Raw genomic sequence first — 20,393 nt, 5'->3', positions numbered from 1 at the left:
TATACCAAATTCCGTCACAAGTTTCAAATTCATCAAAATCGGGCAGAAATTGCGTTTTTGGTGCACCATATACCTCAAATCGGGCGAATATATAGTTACTATAAATCCGACCTGTACTTCGATTACAAAAATACATGGACAGACCGCCGGACGGACGAACATGCATAATACATAGCATAAACATGCATAACATAGGCTATAATAATTTTGGTAATTCCGCGGTGATCTGGAGATATAGCATCAGAATCGAAGGTACCACCAGAAAATTTCGATTTTGTATGCGTATATCTATAGAACGGTAACAGATATGGTCGCCAAATTTTGTCAAAATAAGCGGGACGTAAGTACAAGTCATCTCTTACAAAATAATAATAATTTTAAATGTGTGACAGATATTGGCCTAAAAAGAGGTGTGCTAAATTATATCGAAATCGGTTCAGATTTAGATATAGCTACCATATATATCTTCGACCGATTTCATGTATTTCATGTACCAAACACGTTATATATGTCCGATTTCAATGAAATTTTGAATATGTGAAGGAATTTGGCTTAGAAATAGATGCGCCAAATTATATCGAAAGCGGTTCAAAGTTATATATAGATCCCATACATATTTTAGACCGATTTCATGTATTTAATGCACCAAACACGCTATATATGCCCTATTTCAATGAAATTTGGAATGTGTGACAGATATTGACCAAGAAATATATGTGCCAAATTATATTGAAATCGATTCAGATTTGGATATAGCGACCATATTTTCGGCCGATTTTATGTATTTGGTGCACCAACCACGCTATGTATTTACCGTTATTTTACTTATGACATATCTAAATCATTATTGGAGTAAAAATTATCAATACAAGTGGGAGTTATCCTAAGAGTAATTAAGGGTGTCAGAGTTGGTTGGAAAAAAATAATCCCATGAATTAAATAAATTCAAGTGTCAACAAACATAAGGCACTCAAACTTAGTGTTGTTCCTAATAGACTCAGGAGTGTAAGAGTATAAACATTTTTTAAATGTGACCTACGTAGGAGTTTTACCTTATAAGCTACTACACATATCTGTATTTAAATATTTAATTAATGTTAACCTTTAAGTTAATATAATTATAGTCATTCCTTTATATTTTATCGTAGTCGGGGTAGCGAAGCGCACCGGGTTCATGTAGTATATCCATAAAAGGAACCTTTTGCATGTTACATACAAATGCACAATTACATAATACCCCTTATCACAGTGTGGTGTAGGAAATAAAACAACGTTTTCGAATTTGTTCAAATTTCAAACTTCTACGGTTATGGTGCCAGCCAGATAGCCCGGACCCTCAGATGGGCAGATAGGGCTCCAAAATGTCTAACAGGTCCTGTGTCGTCCAAACATTCCATTACTTCGAAGATGCACATTTTAATAGTATCACAGTTTATATACCCCCGTTAAACCTATGGCTCACGATAAATAACAACATCCAAAATAATTTCATAAAAGTGCGCGAAAAGTTGTAAAAACTTCCTCTGAATGCAATCGATATTTTCTACATATATAACAAAGAATTTGTTTTGAAAAGATTCCGAATATAAAATTTTAATATTTGTGGGTAAAACATTAAAGGCCTAAAAACGACACTCCCCTCACTATTGATGAACAACAACAAATGTTTTCCCATTAAAACGATCTGCCAATAAAATGATTCTTAAGATCCCCAAGATAAAGCAAACCAGAAAAAACAAAAAGAAAGAAAGAGATGGCATACTAGAATGAATAAACGATCGCTAAATAATATGTTGAAAGAAATCTACATTAAATGGGGATGATGCGATGATTGTATCCAGCCAACAAGTAATTCTAATTGGGAGGATGCTGCTGATGTAAATTTAGAATTCTGTTTCGAATGTTGAGGGAAAACATCGCCTCAATGCAAAAGACAAGGAGAGAACGATCTGTGACTATGAGGAAAATGAGTTTTCTTTTTCGTTGTCAATTTTTCGGTTGTGTGCTCGGATTTTTTTATGTTTTTGAAAATAATTTCAGTAGTCAGTCGACTTTAGTATAGTTTAGTATTGCGACAGCAATTAACTTAATTAACTTAATTGTGTATTTTGCTAATTTGCTAATTGAATTAGTTAAAGAAACCACAAATAAGACAAAATACACAAACGGGGTACGGACGCGTTACGAATCGATTAAAAAGACCGGTTAAAGGTCTTGGGAGTGTTTTTTTTTTATGAAATAAAAAATAAAAAAAATTGCCACAAAGGAAATCAATTTCAAATATCAACTTAAAATTAAATTCCCATAGTGACCCTCTGTGATTAACCTCAACGAATTAAAACAAAAGTGTGAAAATAGCAACCTGGCAAAATTAGAAACGACGGCCAACCAAAGGAATTTTCGCAGATGTACATGTGTGTGTGTCAGTTTCAATAGCAACGTACAACGTAGCCGGTTGACAATTTTCTTAATTAATTGATACATAATTAAGTTATTTAGCCACTAAAGGAAATCCAATACTAATTTGTTGATTAGTTAGCCGCTGGTGTGAAATTGATTTTTGTTTTAATAGCGAAAGGTATTTAAGTCCGTGGCAAAAGCAACAACAATAAATATGCTTAATTATCAACAGCATCAAATGTCCACAATTATGGCCACAATGCCAGGCGGCGATAATGGTGGTACTGTGACAACCGCATCGGCGGCCACAACTTCTTCTGCTGCTTCTTTACATCAGAATCCTGGTGCAACTCAACAGTTTTATACTTCACCATTGTTGCACCAACGGCAACTACAACAATCACACCAAACGACATCATCGTCAACACCAACGGCCGTAACTTGTTCTTCTTCCTCTTCAACAACCTTACAACATTTGCCAAATAACAACAACAATAGCAATTATGTTAACACATCACTGATATCAAGTGGTTTGGTAATGGCAACGGTTGCTTCAACCATAAACTCAATGACACCCACAACAACATCCTCTTCCCTGTCATCACCAGAACCAACAACAACGTCTTTAACAGGAGCACCAACATCAATGTATCACGCACAATTATGCAACAGTAAACCATTATCGTCGCCTTCAGCCTCATTATCAGCGAAACTTTCAAATTCTTTGACTTTGACCACATCGCCGACGGCTGCGATCTGTTCGCCGTTCCTCTTCGATAAGGGCTCGGATAATGTAAAACGTTTCTCTGTTAACAATTTGCTGGATATGGCAGCCGCCCAGGACTGTCACCATCACAATCTCATTACAAATAAACTACAAATGCATCATCAACAACTCCACCTTGAATTGCAACAGCACCAGCAGCAACAACAACATCAACAACTGTCCATCATTTCACCGCCACCTGGGGATAATTTAGGTAAGTTTTGTAATGCGTATCAAAAAATTGCGAATTTGTAAAATCAAATTACAAATTTTGGTTATGCGCTGTTTACATCGACAATCGTTGTGGATGAAATTATGGACATCGTTAATGTAATGACATGTCGGGCAATACACAAATTATGGTGTAATAATTGTTATGACCATGAATTGCTTCGAATTTTTCGATTGACAAAATTTCTAGTTTTTGGAAAATGATTGCTTAAGTCTGGAGTAGTCCCCCTTGGCTTAACTTCATCATTACTTTCTTTGCAGAGAGTAATGTTTACAAAACGCACTGACAGTTTTTGGACAATTTTTAAAATTTTAATGAAAATAAGTGTTCAGCAAATAGTTATCACTGGTCAACGAAAAGAAATTCTTGAATGTGATATTTTCTCGAATTAGTGACATTTTTTCAAATCTGACAACGCGGACAAAATTCAAACAAGCAGTAAAAGCTAATTACATTGTAACCTGACGATTACTCTCCAACCACGCAAACAAAGCAAAGGAACGTGAGTTTTTGAAAATATATAACATAACTCCTACATATCGTCTGCCTCGTCGGAAAAGGTCGTAAGTCCCTTTTCATAAAATTTCCAGCGCTTTCTGTATTAAAGATTTAATTTTGGTGGTAAATTCTTATTCCGCCTCAATACATGTACTTTGTTTGATCAAATTCCATCGCGTTTGGGAGATAATTGCATGTCTATGGACTTACGACCTTTTCTTTGTACAGTTTTGTATTTTCGCAGGGACTTACGACCTTTTCCTACAATTTACGGGTTTTTATACCCTCAGCATTTATGCTAACGAGGGTATATACACTTTCATACGGGCAAAATGTGCCTCATCGAAATAACAGTTTTAGACCCCAAGTATGTTTGGAGCAAATGTGTTTCAGACAATTTGGAGTCGATTAAGCAATGTCCGTCCGTCTGTCTGTCTAGCTGGAGCGCACGATAACTCTCGAACGGATCAACCGATTCGATCCAAAATTTGGCTTTCGTAATATTTTGTCCAAACTTAGTTTAAGTTCGAAGATGGGCTATATCGGTCCACTTCTTCCGGTACCTCCCCACAAAACTTCGGAAATGATCGGAAAATTTGTGTGCACGATAACTCTTGAAGGAAGTAACCGATTTGGTCTATACATCGTGAAACTTCTATCAGACATAAATGAGGTTCCAATATGGACTCAATCGGTCCACTCCTTCGGGTACCTCCCACACAAAATTTCGGAAAAGTTCAGTTTTGGGCCTACTCTCGAATCGTTTTTATTTTTGTTGTAACAACTTGTATTCACTGTCCCCTATACGACGGTACATGTTTCATCAGGGGCACGTCCATACTTCCTGAGAAAATCGGACCACTCCTTCTGGTACCTCCCACACAAAAGTTGTAAGTTTTCGCTAAAATGGTGTGCACGGTAACTCTCGAAGGTATTAACCGAGTTGGTCCATACTGTGCACATCGTAGTATTTCTACGAGACATAGATTAGGTTCGAATATGGACTATATGTGTCAACTCCTTCGGGTACCTCCCACACAAAATTTCCGAAAAGTGCAGTTTAAGAGCTGCTCTCGAATCCCTTTGATTTCTGTTGTAGCAATTTGTATTCGTTGTCCCCATTACGACGGAACAAGTTTTTTCAGGGGCAAGTCTATAGTTCCTGAGAAAATGACCCGAAAGCTGTAAAGCCCCTACGATATCATTAGCTGGAGCGGTCGGTATCAGCCGATTTGGTCCAAAGTTTGGCCTTCGTAATATTTTGTCCAAACTTGGTTTAAGTTCGAAGGTGAGCCATATCGGTCCACTCCTTCGGGTACCTCCCCCACAAAAGCTTACAAAATGTCACTAAAATGGTACGCACTATATCTCTAAACCGGGCATGCCGATTTGATCCAAGGGGATCCAAAGATCTCCTAATATTATATCCAAATGTAGTTTAACCTCCAAAATGGTCCATATCGATCTTCTCTTTAGGGTACCTTCACACAGGCTGACGGTATATCTCTGTCGGCAAAGCCGACTGATACTTTTTTACTTGTTTAAAGTAAAATATTTATACTTTACACAACAATGTGGAAATTAATTATAAGTTTGTTTTGTCCAATATTCCTGTAGCATCGCGAAGTACAATGTGAGTCCGTCCGTCCATTAAAAATTTAGTTTATAGGTCGAGTTCCGACCGGAACAGACCCCATTGGTCATGATCGTAAGGGATGAAATGGACCAAAACCAAAATTTTTAAGCCGATTTTGTAGGTCCACGTTTTCCTATAGCCCCCATACAAAGTGACGCGTGACGTCGTCGTTTTGAGGAATTTTTAAGATATTTGTCCCATTTCACCACCGTTGTAATTTGGTATTTTGTGTTTCCAGAGCCTAAAAAAAATTTACCAACGTTTGTTTATATAATTCCACGTTTTGGTATAGCCCCCATAGAACGCCCCATATATAGTACGCGTCACTTTAAGATATTTTGAATGTATTAGTCCCATTTGACAACAGAATCGGTTGTAACTTTGTATATTGTGTTCCCAGAGGCTAAGAAACATTTCTACCATAAAATGTTTATATAGGTCCACGTTTTGATATAGCCCCCATAGGACAATATCTCCCGATTTTCGGTATTTTGTAGGTTGTGGCCACATTAATCCACCAACATGGCTGAAATTTGGTAGTTAGTCTTCGTTGGGGGTATTCAACATTCCACCTGAAATTTTTCGGTATAGGGCCACGTCTTCATATAACCCCCATAGAACGGTACATCCTTATTTTCGGTATTTCCAAGGTTGTGACCTCAATATCCCACCGAAATGACTGAAATGTGGTAGTAAGTCTTCGTTAAGGGTATACAACTTTCCATCTGAATTTTGTTGGTATAGGTCCACGCCTTTATATAGCCACAAAAAATTACCTCCCGATTTTCGGTATTTTTAAGGTTGTGACCTCAATATTCCACCGAAATGGCTGTGTTTCTTCTCGAAATTATTTGGACAACTTCCAACAACAAAATAAAGCGGCAGGCTGGGGAACAAAACTGGAGCCAACAAAGGAGAGGAAAACAGGCAAAACACTTGCAAAAGAAGTAAAAAGAAACAAAACAGTTTTCGATTTACCTAACGATATCGGGTTAAAAAAAAAAAACAATTTTCTTTTATTAAATGTAAAAATGTACAAAATATTGCTTGAGTGGAGTATTCCCCCATTGGCTCAACTTCATTTATTACCCTCTATTACAGAGAGTAATGTTTTTCAAAACGAACTGACAGTGTTGCAAAATTTTACTGTTCGCTACCATGATTTCATCCCGGCGAAGGGAATTATCAATTGGCTTCTCAGTTTTTGAAATGATGCCTTTTTAGCGAAAACCCGAACTCTTTAAGTGTCTAGTATTCTCATATGAATGAGAATCACACTCACTTTTCGACTTTTCCAAAGAAACACCAAAATCAAAATATTTTGCAACATGTCAGCACGTATCAACTAAGAATTCTTCGAATTCTGTGAGTTGAAAAGAACACCAACACAGTTGCCTGTGAGGTTGTTATTGGAATTTTGTTTTTAACAAAGCTCCATTCGCCCGTGCCTCGGCTGTTTTTTGTTTGTTTTGTTTATTGTTGAAGATTCAATCTCATTTTCGATTGCTTGAGTGGAGTATTCCCCCATTGGCTCAACTTCATGTATTACCCTCTATTACAGAGAGTAATGTTTTTCAAAACGAACTGACAGTGTTGCAAAATTTTACTGATCGCTACCAATATCATGATTTCATCCCGGCGAAGGGAATATCAATTGGCTTCTCAGTTTTTGAAATGTTATAGAGGGTAATAAATGAAGTTGAGCCAATGGGGGAATACTCCACTCAAGCAATCGAAAATGAGATTGAATCTTCAACAATAAACAAAACAAACAATGTACAAAATATTCCGAAACAATTTATAGAAAATTCAAGATTATTTCAACTAAATAAAATGATAATCAAACAGCGTCAGCGCGCACGAATAACGAATTCTACTATAATATTTGTAACTAGATTTACAACTACAGAAGCAATATTCGTTCAAAAATTTACAGCAAGTGACAGCTTCCAGGAGGGTTGCCATACCCAAAAATAGCATTCTTCACAGGGTTGCCACATTCAAAAGGTTATCTCCAGAAAATGTTTCCACTTCGTCTTCGCCGCCAAGGTATCCTGAAATTTGGTATTTGGATTTCATTTGGTGTATTAAACGCACATGAAATGTGTCGGTATAGGTCCACGTCTTCATATTTTGAAGGTTGTGACCTCAATATCCCACCGAAATTACTGAAATTTTGTAGTTAGTCTTCGTTGGTGGTATACAACTTTCCACCTGAAATTTGTCGGTATAGATTCGCGTATTTATATAGCCCCCATAGAACGGTACCTCCTGATTTTCGGTATTTTGAAGGTTGTGACCTCAATATCCTACCGAAATTACTGAAATTTGGTAGTTAGTTTTCGTTAAGGGTATACAACATTCCACCTGAAATGTGTCGGTATAGGTCCACGGCCTCATATAGCCCCCATATCTCCCAATTTTCTGTATTTTTGGTATTCACTTCAATACAGTTCGTGGTGGAGGGTATAAAAGGTTCGGCCCGGCCGAACTTAACGGTTTTGTTACTTGTTATACCCTACACCACTATGTGGGGAGGGTATTATAAGTTGGTTTTGGTCAAAAAGTTTGTAACGCATCGAAATAATGGTCGTAGACCCATACTTATATATACCAAAATGAATGTCTCGACGAGCTGAGTCGATCTGGCTATGTGTGTCCGTCCGTCAGTCCGTCCGTCCGTCCGTCTGTCCGTCTGTCCATCTAAACTTTGTAATCACGCTACAGGTCGCAATTTTGATCGGATCCTCACGATGTTTTGGATGTTGATGGGGGTCCCGGAGGGGAAGAAGCCTATTGATTTTGGTGATGGTCGGATAATATTTAGGGGTCGGAAAGGGCAAAAAACTTAGGTGGATAAAAAGACAACGTTTTTTTCCAAAGCCAATATCTCAGCTTCTATATGGGGTATACCAAAAGCAAAACCTGACAATGAAAGCAGAAAATATCACCTTTCTAAAGACGTAAAGTAGGTGCTCGTGGGTGATCAAACAACGAAGATATCGCAATAGTAGCAAATAAAACCCCAATTTTAATTTTTGCGATTTTAATTATATTGACAAATATCACAGCTTTGGTTGAAAATTTTCCAAAAGCAAAGCCTGACTATGAAAGTAGAAGATCCCGTCTTTACAATGATGCAAACTAGGTCGGTGTAGGTAACCAAATAACGGAGATATCGCAATGGTCGGTAATACATCCCATTTTTCTATTTTTTTGGAAATCACGCTACAGGTCGCAATATTGATCGGATCGTCACGAAAATTTCAGGGTTAATGGGGGTCTCACAGATGAAGAAGCATATTGATTTTGGTGATGGTCGGATAATATTTAGGGGTCGGAATGGGGAAAAACTCATTTGGAGACTAATTCAAAGTTTTATTCTTTGTGAATATATTGGCTTCTAGTAGGGGTATCCCAACAGCAAAGCCTGTCAATGGAAGAAGAAAATATTACCTTTACATTGGTGTAAAGCAGGTTGGAGAAAAGTCAACATTTTATTTCAAAGCCAATATCTCTGTTTCCTTAAGAGGTACATCAAAAGCAAAACATGGAAAGGAAATTAGAAAATATCACATTTACAACGATGTAAAGTAGGTTGCCGTAGGTGGTCAAATAGCAAAGATATGGCAATAGTCGATAATGCATCCCATTTTTCGATTTTTTTGTAATCACGCTACAGATCGCAATTTTGATAGGATGGTCACGAAATTGTGGGTGTTAATGGGGGTCCCAAAAAGAAAGAAGCCTATTTATTTTGATGATGGTCGGATAATATTCAGGGGTCGGAATGGGCAAACACTTATTTCGAGAAAGGTCAACGTTTTATTTCAAAGCCAATATCTCTGTTTCTTTAAGAGGCATATCAAATGAAAAATCTGGCAAGGAAAGTAAAAAATACCACCCTTAACAACGATGTAAAGTAGGTTGTCGTAGCTGCTCAAACAACAGAGATATCGCAATAGTCGGTAATGCATCCCATTTTCCGATTTGTTTGTAATCACGCTACAGGTCGCAATTTTGATCGGATCGTCACGAGTTTTTTGGGAGTTGATGCGGGTCCCACATAGGAAGAAGCCTATTGATTTTGGGGATAGTCGGATAATATTGAGGGGTCGGAATGGGGAAAAGCTCATTTGGAGACTAATTCAAAGTTTTATTCTTTGTGAATATATTGGCTTCTAGTAGGGGTATCCCAACAGCAAAGCCTGTCAATGGAAGAAGAAAATATTACCTTTACATTGGTGTAAAGCAGGTTGGCGAAGGTTGTCAAACAAGGGAGATACCAAAATAGTCGGTCGTAATTTTGATTGGATGGTCACGAAATATTGGTTGCTTATGGGGGTCCCACAGACAAAGAGGCATATTATTTTTGGTGGTAGTCGGATTATATTCCCTAAAAGAAATGTTTACCAGTGAAAAGCTTATGCACAGGGGTAGTGGTGTAGGGTATCACATGGTCGGCCCCGTCCCGACTATAGCCTTTGCTCACTTGTTTTTATTATACCCTACACCACTATGTGGAAAGGCTATTATAAGTTTGTTTTGGTAAAAAATCATGTAACACCGCGAAATATTCGTCGGGGACCCCCAATGTGGTATACCAATCTTCACATCTCGGCGAGATAAAGCGATTTTGAGATGTGTGTCCGTCCGTCCGTCCGTCCGTGTGTCCGTCTGTCCATTATGAATTGTAATCAAACTCGATCGTCACGAAATTTGGTATGGAGGTCGGTTTCAGATCAGAATAGATCCCTATTCTTATTGGTGATGATCGTGAAATATTTAGCGGGTGAAATTGACCAAAAATATAATATTTATCAAATTTCGTAGCGGCTATGTTGGTCGCAATAATAGTCCTATCAACTCGAAATTTTAAATAAGGTAAGAGTATATGACAAAGAAGAAGCCTTTAAGAAGGCGATCAGATAATATTTAGAGAGTTAAATGGACCACAACTTTTGTGTGAAAATTGTGAAAAATTTTAATATACAGCTTATATCTTTGTTCCTGAAAGACGCATTCTTCCCTCGTGAGTTATATTTGGAAGACGATCTCTTGACCTTTCCATTGATGTCAATTATGTTGATGTACGTGATAAGATAACAGAGTTGAAGCCTAATATATCCAGTTTTTTGTTTGTAGTGTAATCATAAACACGCTAGAGGTCGCAACTATAGCTCAATAGTCAATAAATTTTGCACGAGGTAAGAGTTTAGGTTGAAGAAAATGCCTATAATTTTGCATGATGATCTGATATTATTTAGCGCGTGACATAGGCCATTACTTTTGTATGGAAAATATACAAATTTTATTTTTGGTCCATATTTTAATTCCTGGAGGCATATACCGGCAAAGTAGCCTACATATGGAAAAATAACTACTGACTTTTCCCCTGATGCAAATTGCAATAATGTGTCTGCTAGAAAACAGGACTACTGCCTAATACATATATAATACCACAATTTCCTACCACGCTACAAATTGTCTATCATGACAGAGAAATTTTCAGTTCAGTTCTCCAATATAAAATAATTTGCAACATAATAATTTTATACAAATATTGCAGCATGGGGGCGCCTCCCCACCTAATTTATACCTCAGGATTTACAGTAAAGGGGATACATATAAAATACGACCAAAGAAAGATGTGTCTCATCGAAAAATTGGTTTTAGACCCCAAGTATGTTTGGACAAAATTCGTTTCAGACAATTTGGAGTCGTTTTAGCCCTGCTCGTTCATCTGTCTCTCTTATGGATCTACCGATTCGAACCAAAGTTTATACTTCGTAATATTTTGCCCAAACTTAGTTTAATTTCTTCGAATATTGGCTATATAGCAAATTGCATTGTATATATATTTATTAATTTTAGGTTATTCCAAAAAGGAACCTGATATTCAAAACAATTTGAAGATGTAGCAGGAGGGGCTAATGAATGTGAATTTTCCAATTTTCGAATATCTTTAGAAACGTATAATTTATATAATTGTTCCACAAATATCCCAGTAGGGACAAGGGAGGCTTCTCTTTTATAAATGGATTCATATTAAGTTATTGATATGAGACCTAGTTTTTATCGCCGAGTCCGAACGGCGTGTCCTAAGTTGCCACTTGTAGAGACGTTTTACGTGGCTGAAATACTCGGGAGATATCGCCAACAATACTAAGGGGTATTTTGCCACCGTTGAAAATTTGATGTGACCAGGCCTGGGAATCGAACCCGGACATTCAGCGTGCAAGGCGGTTGCACATAGCTAATTCCTAGAGGTTGTAGTGTAGGGTATCACATGGTCGGCCCCGTCCGACTATAGATTTGCTTACTTGTTTTTTTTTTTATTTTTCTCATCTATAAACATTATGGATTCAGAATCTGCAACAAATTCCCAGGTGTAAGCACCTTCCACTTAAAGTTTGGTAAGGAGGCGTTACACTCAGTTCATTGTCCCAATTTCAGCTTCTATATCTATCCATCTTGTAGAGAATTTTCACAGCTACAGCATTTGCTCTAATACCATTTCAATATGACTTGCCGTTTCAAGCAAAATCGTTAATACCTAAAAAAAACTGTAAATGTGAACTTTAAATTTATTTAAAATAAATTGATTGATTTAAAATAAGTGTGTTTTCCTTTATAGTTTTGGGTCTGTTTATAAAGAACTATGTTTACCTTCCATGCTACAAAATTTCGCAAGCATGATATAAAGGTATTAAAATCATGACAGAGGTATTCCAAATTTTCGTTTTTTTAGTTTATGCAATATACGATTCTGTACGGGTTTTTAAGTTGTTATGCTACCTTTGATTAGAAGTAATATAATACCTCGAAATATTGATCTCTTTCATTGATCGAATCGGAAACAGTCACCAAAAGCTATTCTTAATACGTTTGATATTTTTTCATTCTTAAAACAAATTTTTAATTTTTTAATTTTTTATTGGAAGTATGTATGTATGTATGTATGTATATGAAAATAATATATAACGCTTCGCAATCATACATACATATATTCCCACAACATCCCCGAATGAACAAGGGAGACTTCGCAATCATATAACAATCATAAACAGTGGATTTGGTGTAGGGTATCACTTGGTCGGCCCGTCCGACTATAGCCCTCTCTTACTTCTTTTTGTATAGTTTTGAAATTATTATTATAGAATTTTATGCAACCCCAATTTTTGGTCCGATTCATGTCAAATTTTGGGACTGGGCATATTTTTGGCTTCTGATTAAATTGCAATCGAAACATATGACATATGCAAAATACATAAATTTTGCATATGAAAAAAAATAATATGTTTGTACATATGCATTTTACATATTTTCTTATGCAACAAATATTTCAATAATAGGTACAAAAATGTTTGTGTGTACAATTTTTATACCCTCCACCATAGTATGGAGGGTATATTAAGTTTGTCATTCCGTTTGTAACACATCGAACTAATCATTTGCGACCCTATAAAGTATATATATTCTTGATCAGTTTGTTTTGTTTATTGTTGAAGTTCAATCTCATTTTCGATTGTTTGAGTGGAGTATTCCCCCATTGGCTCAACTTCATTTATTACTCTCTATTACAGAGAGTAATGTTTTTCAAAACGAACTGACAGTGTTGCAAAATTTTACTGATCGCTACCAATATCATGATTTCATCCCGGCGAAGGGAATTATCAATTGGCTTCTCAGTTTTTGAAATGATGCCTTTTTAGCGAAAAACCGAACTCTTTAAGTGTCTAGTATTCTCATATGAATGAGAATCACACTCACTTTTCGGCTTTTCCAAAGAAACACCAAAATCAAAATATTTTGCAACATGTCAGCACGTATCAACTAAGAATTCTTCGAATTCTGTGAGTTGAAAAGAACACCAACACAGTTGCCTGTGAGGTTGTTATTGGAATTTTGTTTTTTTGTTTTTAACAAAGCTCCATTCATTCGCCCGTGCCTTTTTTTCGCCCGTGCGTTTTTCGCTAAAAAGGCATCATTTCAAAAACTGAGAAGCCAATTGATAATTCCCTTCGCCGGGATGAAATCATGATATTGGTAGCGATCAGTAAAATTTTGCAACACTGTCAGTTCGTTTTGAAAAACATTACTCTCTGTAATAGAGGGTAATAAATGAAGTTGAGCCAATGGGGGAATACTCCACTCAAACAATCGAAAATGAGATTGAACTTCAACAATAAACAAAACAAACAAAAAACAACCAAGGCACGGGCGAATGAATGGAGCTTTGTTAAAAACAAAAAAACAAAATTCCAATAACAACCTCACAGGCAACTGTGTTGGTGTTCTTTTCAACTCACAGAATTCGAAGAATTCTTAGTTGATACGTGCTGACATGTTGCAAAATATTTTGATTTTGGTGTTTCTTTGGAAAAGCCGAAAAGTGAGTGTGATTCTCATTCATATGAGAATACTAGACACTTAAAGAGTTCGGTTTTTCGCTAAAAAGGCATCATTTCAAAAACTGAGAAGCCAATTGATAATTCCCTTCGCCGGGATGAAATCATGATATTGGTAGCGATCAGTAAAATTTTGCAACACTGTCAGTTCGTTTTGAAAAACATTACTCTCTGTAATAGAGGGTAATAAATGAAGTTGAGCCAATGGGGGAATACTCCACTCAAACAATCGAAAATGAGATTGAACTTCAACAATAAACAAAACAAACAAAAAACAGCCAAGGCACGGGCGAATGAATGGAGCTTTGTTAAAAACAAAAAAAACAAAATTCCAATAACAACCTCACAGGCAACTGTGTTGGTGTTCTTTTCAACTCACAGAATTCGAAGAATTCTTAGTTGATACGTGCTGACATGTTGCAAAATATTTTGATTTTGGTGTTTCTTTGGAAAAGCCGAAAAGTGAGTGTGATTCTCATTCATATGAGAATACTAGACACTTAAAGAGTTCGGTTTTTCGCTAAAAAGGCATCATTTCAAAAACTGAGAAGCCAATTGATAATTCCCTTCGCCGGGATGAAATCATGATATTGGTAGCGATCAGTAAAATTTTGCAACACTGTCAGTTCGTTTTGAAAAACATTACTCTCTGTAATAGAGGGTAATAAATGAAGTTGAGCCAATGGGGGAATACTCCACTCAAACAATCGAAAATATTCTTGATCAGGATAAAATTCTAAGACGATCTAGCCATGTCCGTCTGTCCGTCTGTTGTAATCACTCTAGCGTCCGCAATAATTGAGATAGAGTGTTGAAATTTTGCACCCTAGGGTCTTTTTTCCATAGGCAGGTCAAGTTCGAAGATGAGCTATATCGGTCCACTCTTTGGTATAGCCCCCATATAACGGTACCTCCGGATTTGAGGTATTTTGACGTTCTTCGCCACAGTTACAGACCGAACTAGCTATAATTTGCCACTTAGGGTCCCTAGTGATCAACAAACTTATATCCCAAAGGATATGGGCATAGGTCCATGTTTTGGTATAGTCCCCATATAACGGTACCTCCCGATTTTCGGTATTTTGAGAATTTTAGCCACAATTTTTAACCGAACTATCTGCAATTTGACATTTGAGGTTCTCAGTGGTCATAAAACATCTCCACGAAACATCGTCAACATAGGTCCATGTTTTGGTATAGCCCCCATATATCGGTACCTCCCGATTTTCGGTATTTTGAGAATTTTAGCTACAATTTTTAATCCAACTAACTGTAATTTAACATTTGAGGTTCTCAGTGGTCATGAAACATCTCCAAGAAACATCGTCAACGTAGGTCCAAGTTTTGGTATAGCCCCCATATATCGGTACCTCCCGATTTTCGGTATTTTGAGAATTTTAGCCACAATTTGTAACCGAACTATCTGCAATTTGACATTTGAGGTTCTCAGTGGTCATGAAACATCTCCACTAAACATCGTCAACATAGGTCCATGTTTTGGTATAGCCCCCTTATAACCGTACCTCCCGATTTTCGGTATTTTGAGCATTTTAGTTACAATTTTTAATCCAACTAACTGTAATTTAACATTTGAGGTTCTCAGTGGTCATGAAACATCTCCAAGAAACATCGTCAACGTAGGTCCAAGTTTTGGTATAGCCCCCATATATCGGTACCTCCCGGTTTTTGGGTATTTTGAGAATTTTAGCTACAATTTTTAACTGAACTAGCTGTAATTTGCCATTTGAGGTTCAATGGTCATGAAACATCTCCACCAAACATCGTCAACATAGGTCCATGTTTTGGTATGGCCCCCATATAACGGTATCTCCCGATTTTCGGTATTTTGAGAATTTTAGCAGAACACATTTTTTAGATTAGATTAGATAACACTGTGCAACAAAATGGTGGCGAAAGTCTGGGGCACGGAAAATTCCTCTTGGGGAAGAAAGGCCTTGGTGAGTATATTATGAACCCCGAAGGACAGATCCACCGTGAGTTGAACTTCCGCGTTATGGCATGATGAAATTTTTGTTAGAGACCCTGTGAGCCATCAGGAATTAGCGTTATATCTTTGTTCACTTTTGCTTAAGTGCTCTACAAAAACAACAAACAAAGATAAATTGCTAATTCAAGATGGCTTACAGGGTCTCTTGCAAAAACATCATCACTCCATAACGCGGAAGTTCGACTCACGGCGTATCTGTCCTTCGGAGATTTTATTATACACCAAGGGCTTTCATATCCAAAAGGAATTATCTCTGCCCCAACATTTGTGTTCACAGTGTAATTTAACCAATAGTGGGAGGCAGTAGGAGTCTATCCATTGTCGAAAAGTTGTTACACCTAAAAGGACCCTAATTATTCCATTTTAATTAAGACTATTTTATGGTGGAGGGTATAAAAAGTTCGGCCCGGCCGAACTTAACGACTTTTTTACTTGTTCAGTTTAAAATTCTCTCCAGACAAGTCAATAAAATCGAGAAATATATAACCACAGGCACAACCTTCAAAATACCGAAAATCGAGGGTATCATATTAAGAGACTTAACACCAAATTTCAGACATTTCGGAAGGATATTGAGGCCTCAACCTTCAAAATACCAGAAATCCGGAGGTACGCTTCTATGGGGGCTATATGAAGACTTGAACCTATACCGAGAAATTTGAGATGGAAAGTTTTATATCATATACCAACGAAGACTAAATACCAAATTTTTAGCCATTTCGGTGGAATATTGAAGCCACAACCTGCACCGAAAATCGAAAGTTATTTTTCTTGTCGTTTTTATGGGTAAAATTTTTGTACGGAACATGCTAGCTAGCTATACTCGATGCCAAATGTAGTTCACCTGCGACACAATGGGAAGGTCTGACCCCTTCAGATGAAACAGGAATCAAAGTAAATTCCAGACTTCTTACTCCTTATTATATTGTCTCAAAAATTACCCAATTTACCTTAAGGACTATGATTGGTAATGTATGTTGTTGTATTTACTTTACAATAACAAGTAAAATTAAAACTCAAAACATGAATTTTTAGCCTCAATATAAAATTTTGACTTATTCTTTTGGAGCACCCAAATTAAACGAATTTGCGATTATAGTTAGCATCGTCAGCATACATATCAATTTCTTCACATCAAACAGACGAAAAACGTAGACAATGTTACACATACGTCAAGCATTTGTGGTTTCCATGACAATCGTGACACTGTCGACATGACGTTACGTTAATTTGAGTTGACAGTGGCGGCCGCACACAAAAATTGGGGAAAGAATAAACACACTCAACAAAAATGAAACAGTCATCGACAGTGTATATTAGGAATGTTTTAAAAATCAGAGGTATCCTGTTTATAGTTTTAAGTTCGAATAATATTAGGTGAGACTTTTCTGAGCAGGAACAACTACAAAAAGTGTTTATTAGTGGGGATTTTGATACACAATATATTAGTTATTGGAGATACTGCGTCATCCGACATTGAAAAGTTAGGCCGACTGTCAATCAGTATTTAATCTTGGGTTAAAATAAGCTGAAAAATGTATCCATGACCCTGACGAAGAGAAAATTAAAATATGTTCCATCAATTTCGTATAGTTGCAGCCTATAGTTATAACACTTTTTGATATAAAATTTCATTAATTCTATTGACATGTCACAAGTTTTTGGCAATGCACTGTATAGCATAACACTAGAAAGAAACACAAGACAACATTCTTCTGGCTGCATTGAACTAACAAAAATAGTAAATCAAAAAATCAGAAGAAACTCTTACAAAATCAAATAAAAAACAAAATTAAAATATACAACAGATCATAAGATGGAAATAAACAGCCACCGTTTGTTTTTACATCAACTCTCAGCACAGAAAATGAATGGATTGTTTTCTTCTTTAACATTTTCTTTTTCGGCATTTTCATCTTCAACGGTGACCATCCAGCCATCCATTGCTGCTGCTGTATCAACAGCAGCCCCACGAGAGTTCTTAAAATCTTGTTGCATTTACAATGTCGCTCTTAATTTACTTGAGTTGAGTGTAGCATGTGCAATCATGCAACTCAAGCTGTATCCTTTTCAAAATAAAACTTTTTTGAAGTGTATTTGGGTCTAGGGATGGAAGAACTAGGGCTACTCAACAGTATGGTTTTCCCCAAGAATGAATGAGAATATATACGTGTGTGTGTTTGCGTTCGTCAATGGACGGATGTGTTGCATATATCCATCCATCTATCCATTCAACAACAACAGCAACAAATGCAACAACTGTTCTACGCTCAAGAATATCAGAAGGGGAATCCGTTTTACTCTTGCGACATTCTATTCCATGGAGTGGATAGTGTTCATGCTGTTCGGTTGTAAATTTTCATTTCAATTTCAATGTAAAATCTCTTTTTTAGCTCTCCACCCCCCTCATGGCACATTGGTTTTTTATTCGTTTACCAGTAGGGACAGCATGCATGTAACATCATCATCTTAATAATCAAAGAGTTTTATTTTGACTTTTTTTTGGATTGATTTTGTCATTTAAGTTTTTCAGTGGGTCTGTTTGTGTGCAGACTGAGGAACTTCATAAAAAAGAGTTTATTTTTTATCGAATCACTCTCCAGGGACACATTGTTGTGCTCTGCATTGTGGATATTGCATGGAGTTTGTATTCTTCTTCTTTTTTGTTTTGTTTTTCATTCAATATCTGTGAGATTTGTCATTTGATTTGTTGGGTGGTTGATGAGTTTGGGGTCTGCAGCAATTGATGATTGTTGACAAATTGCCATCAATTGTAAAGTGACAGATTTATTTCATGGTGACAAACGTGTAAATCGCACAAATTACATTTTTTGTTTTATTTTTTTGGTAATTTGCTTTTGTTGTTTTAGATAATTTTTTGGGGAATGAGATTTGTTGTGGGATTTTGTGATTATTGAAGCTTTGTTTGGCATCGAATGTCGTAATAACATCTGCTAGGTGTCATTATGAAAAACATGAATATAATAAAAACCACTATATAATGACATGTAAAAAGGAAATAATATGTTTTAAAACGTATGCTGAAAAATTAATAAAAATAAAGAAAAAGAAAAAAGTGGTTATCACTTATTGATCCAAAAAGAACTTTGGAGAAGTGTGAGCTTTCTGTTCCCGATGCAATCAGTGCCACAAGAACTTCGACCGGTAAAAATGTCACAACTTTGTGAAAATAGCCCTTAAACTGCAGTAAGATGAGTTTTGTAAAAGTTTTTGCGGATTCTGAAACTACAATGGTCACAGATGAGAAAAATCAAAAAACCAAAAAAATCGCGGAGCGCTTTTTGAATAAATCGCGGTCAAAGCTCACATTTTTAGGAGTTTTTTAGGTTTTAAAGATTTTGCTGGGAAACCGTAAGCCCTATCAAAATGGTGCTAAAAAGGGTTGTAGTAATCATGGTATAAGTAAAGAGGTAGATCTAGATGAAAACAAATTATAGAACCATGTCTAAATTACCAAACATAAAAGCAACTAGTGGGGTTGTTTATAATTAGACATCGGATTTTAGCATGTTTTTTATTTCTTATTTTGGATCTAGACGTTTTGAGGGTCAATTTTTCGATATTTGGTGTCATATCAAAAACAAGCAAAAATATGCAAAATATATGCAAAAAATATGCAAAAAAATATGCTAAATATGCAAGTGTATTTTTGATGAAAATCGTCAATTAAATTTGGAAAAATCATCAAAAACGCGTTCTAAATTAAGTTTTTTGCCATTTAACATAGTTTTTTGCAGATTATTATTTTATTGAGACTCTCCAGATATTCCGCCGCAGCAATAAATCTATAGTAATAAGACTTAAATCAATTTTCACAAGGTGAGAAAATGTCAAATAACTTAGCATTCCTATTACAACATATGTTGCTTTACTATACAAATGTAGGTAATGGAAATTTTTCAAAAACTCAATCAGAAATGTCAAAATCAGCGGTCCAAATATGAATAGATTTGAATATATTTTATAGTGTTTAGTCCTTTATTCAGTATATACAGACATACTTTGGCAATTTGGGTTCTTCGTGGCCAAAAAGCTTCTTTGGACAAATGCTTTAATATTGATGACATGGTTTTAGTCTAATGCACTGAAAATACATAATTGTATAATATCGATCTATATTGTACGCATACAACCGCTTAATGCAGAATTGGAAAATGTCCACTCCTAGGCGAAAAGTAATGCATTATTGTTATACCCATCCACGATGAATAATAAGCAAAATGAAGAACACCCAATGATTAGTGCAAAATGACATCACTCAGGAAAACCACACAATAGCGTGGTAGTTTTAAAATAAGTCAAAACCCTTGGAATTATCTTTAACATGACAAAACCACTCACATATTTCTGATAGAAAAGGATTTGGAATGCTAATATAGTTCATTCATTCATGCTACAGGAAAACAATTTTGATAACACAG

The 20,393-nt window shown here is 36.2% G+C and overlaps 1 protein-coding gene across 1 annotated transcript in view; it reads left to right on the top strand.

The window, feature by feature from the left end:
* Positions 1 to 1,925: 1,925 nt before the first annotated feature.
* The window catches only part of LOC141396744 (uncharacterized), a 38,716-nt gene continuing 20,248 nt past the window's right edge, over positions 1,926 to 20,393 (top strand). The window contains exon 1 of the mRNA XM_073972380.1: positions 1,926 to 3,380. Within this exon, the coding sequence (XP_073828481.1) occupies positions 2,615 to 3,380 (766 nt within the window). The 5' untranslated portion in view covers positions 1,926 to 2,614. The remainder of the gene's footprint in view (positions 3,381 to 20,393) is intronic.

Source organism: Musca autumnalis, unplaced genomic scaffold (genome assembly GCF_047663935.1).
Source record: "Musca autumnalis isolate F117 unplaced genomic scaffold, ASM4766393v1 scaffold_3, whole genome shotgun sequence".
NCBI lineage: Eukaryota > Metazoa > Arthropoda > Insecta > Diptera > Muscidae > Musca > Musca autumnalis.
Note: the sequence above shows the minus strand (reverse complement) of the source record. Positions and strands in the feature narration are given on the sequence as shown.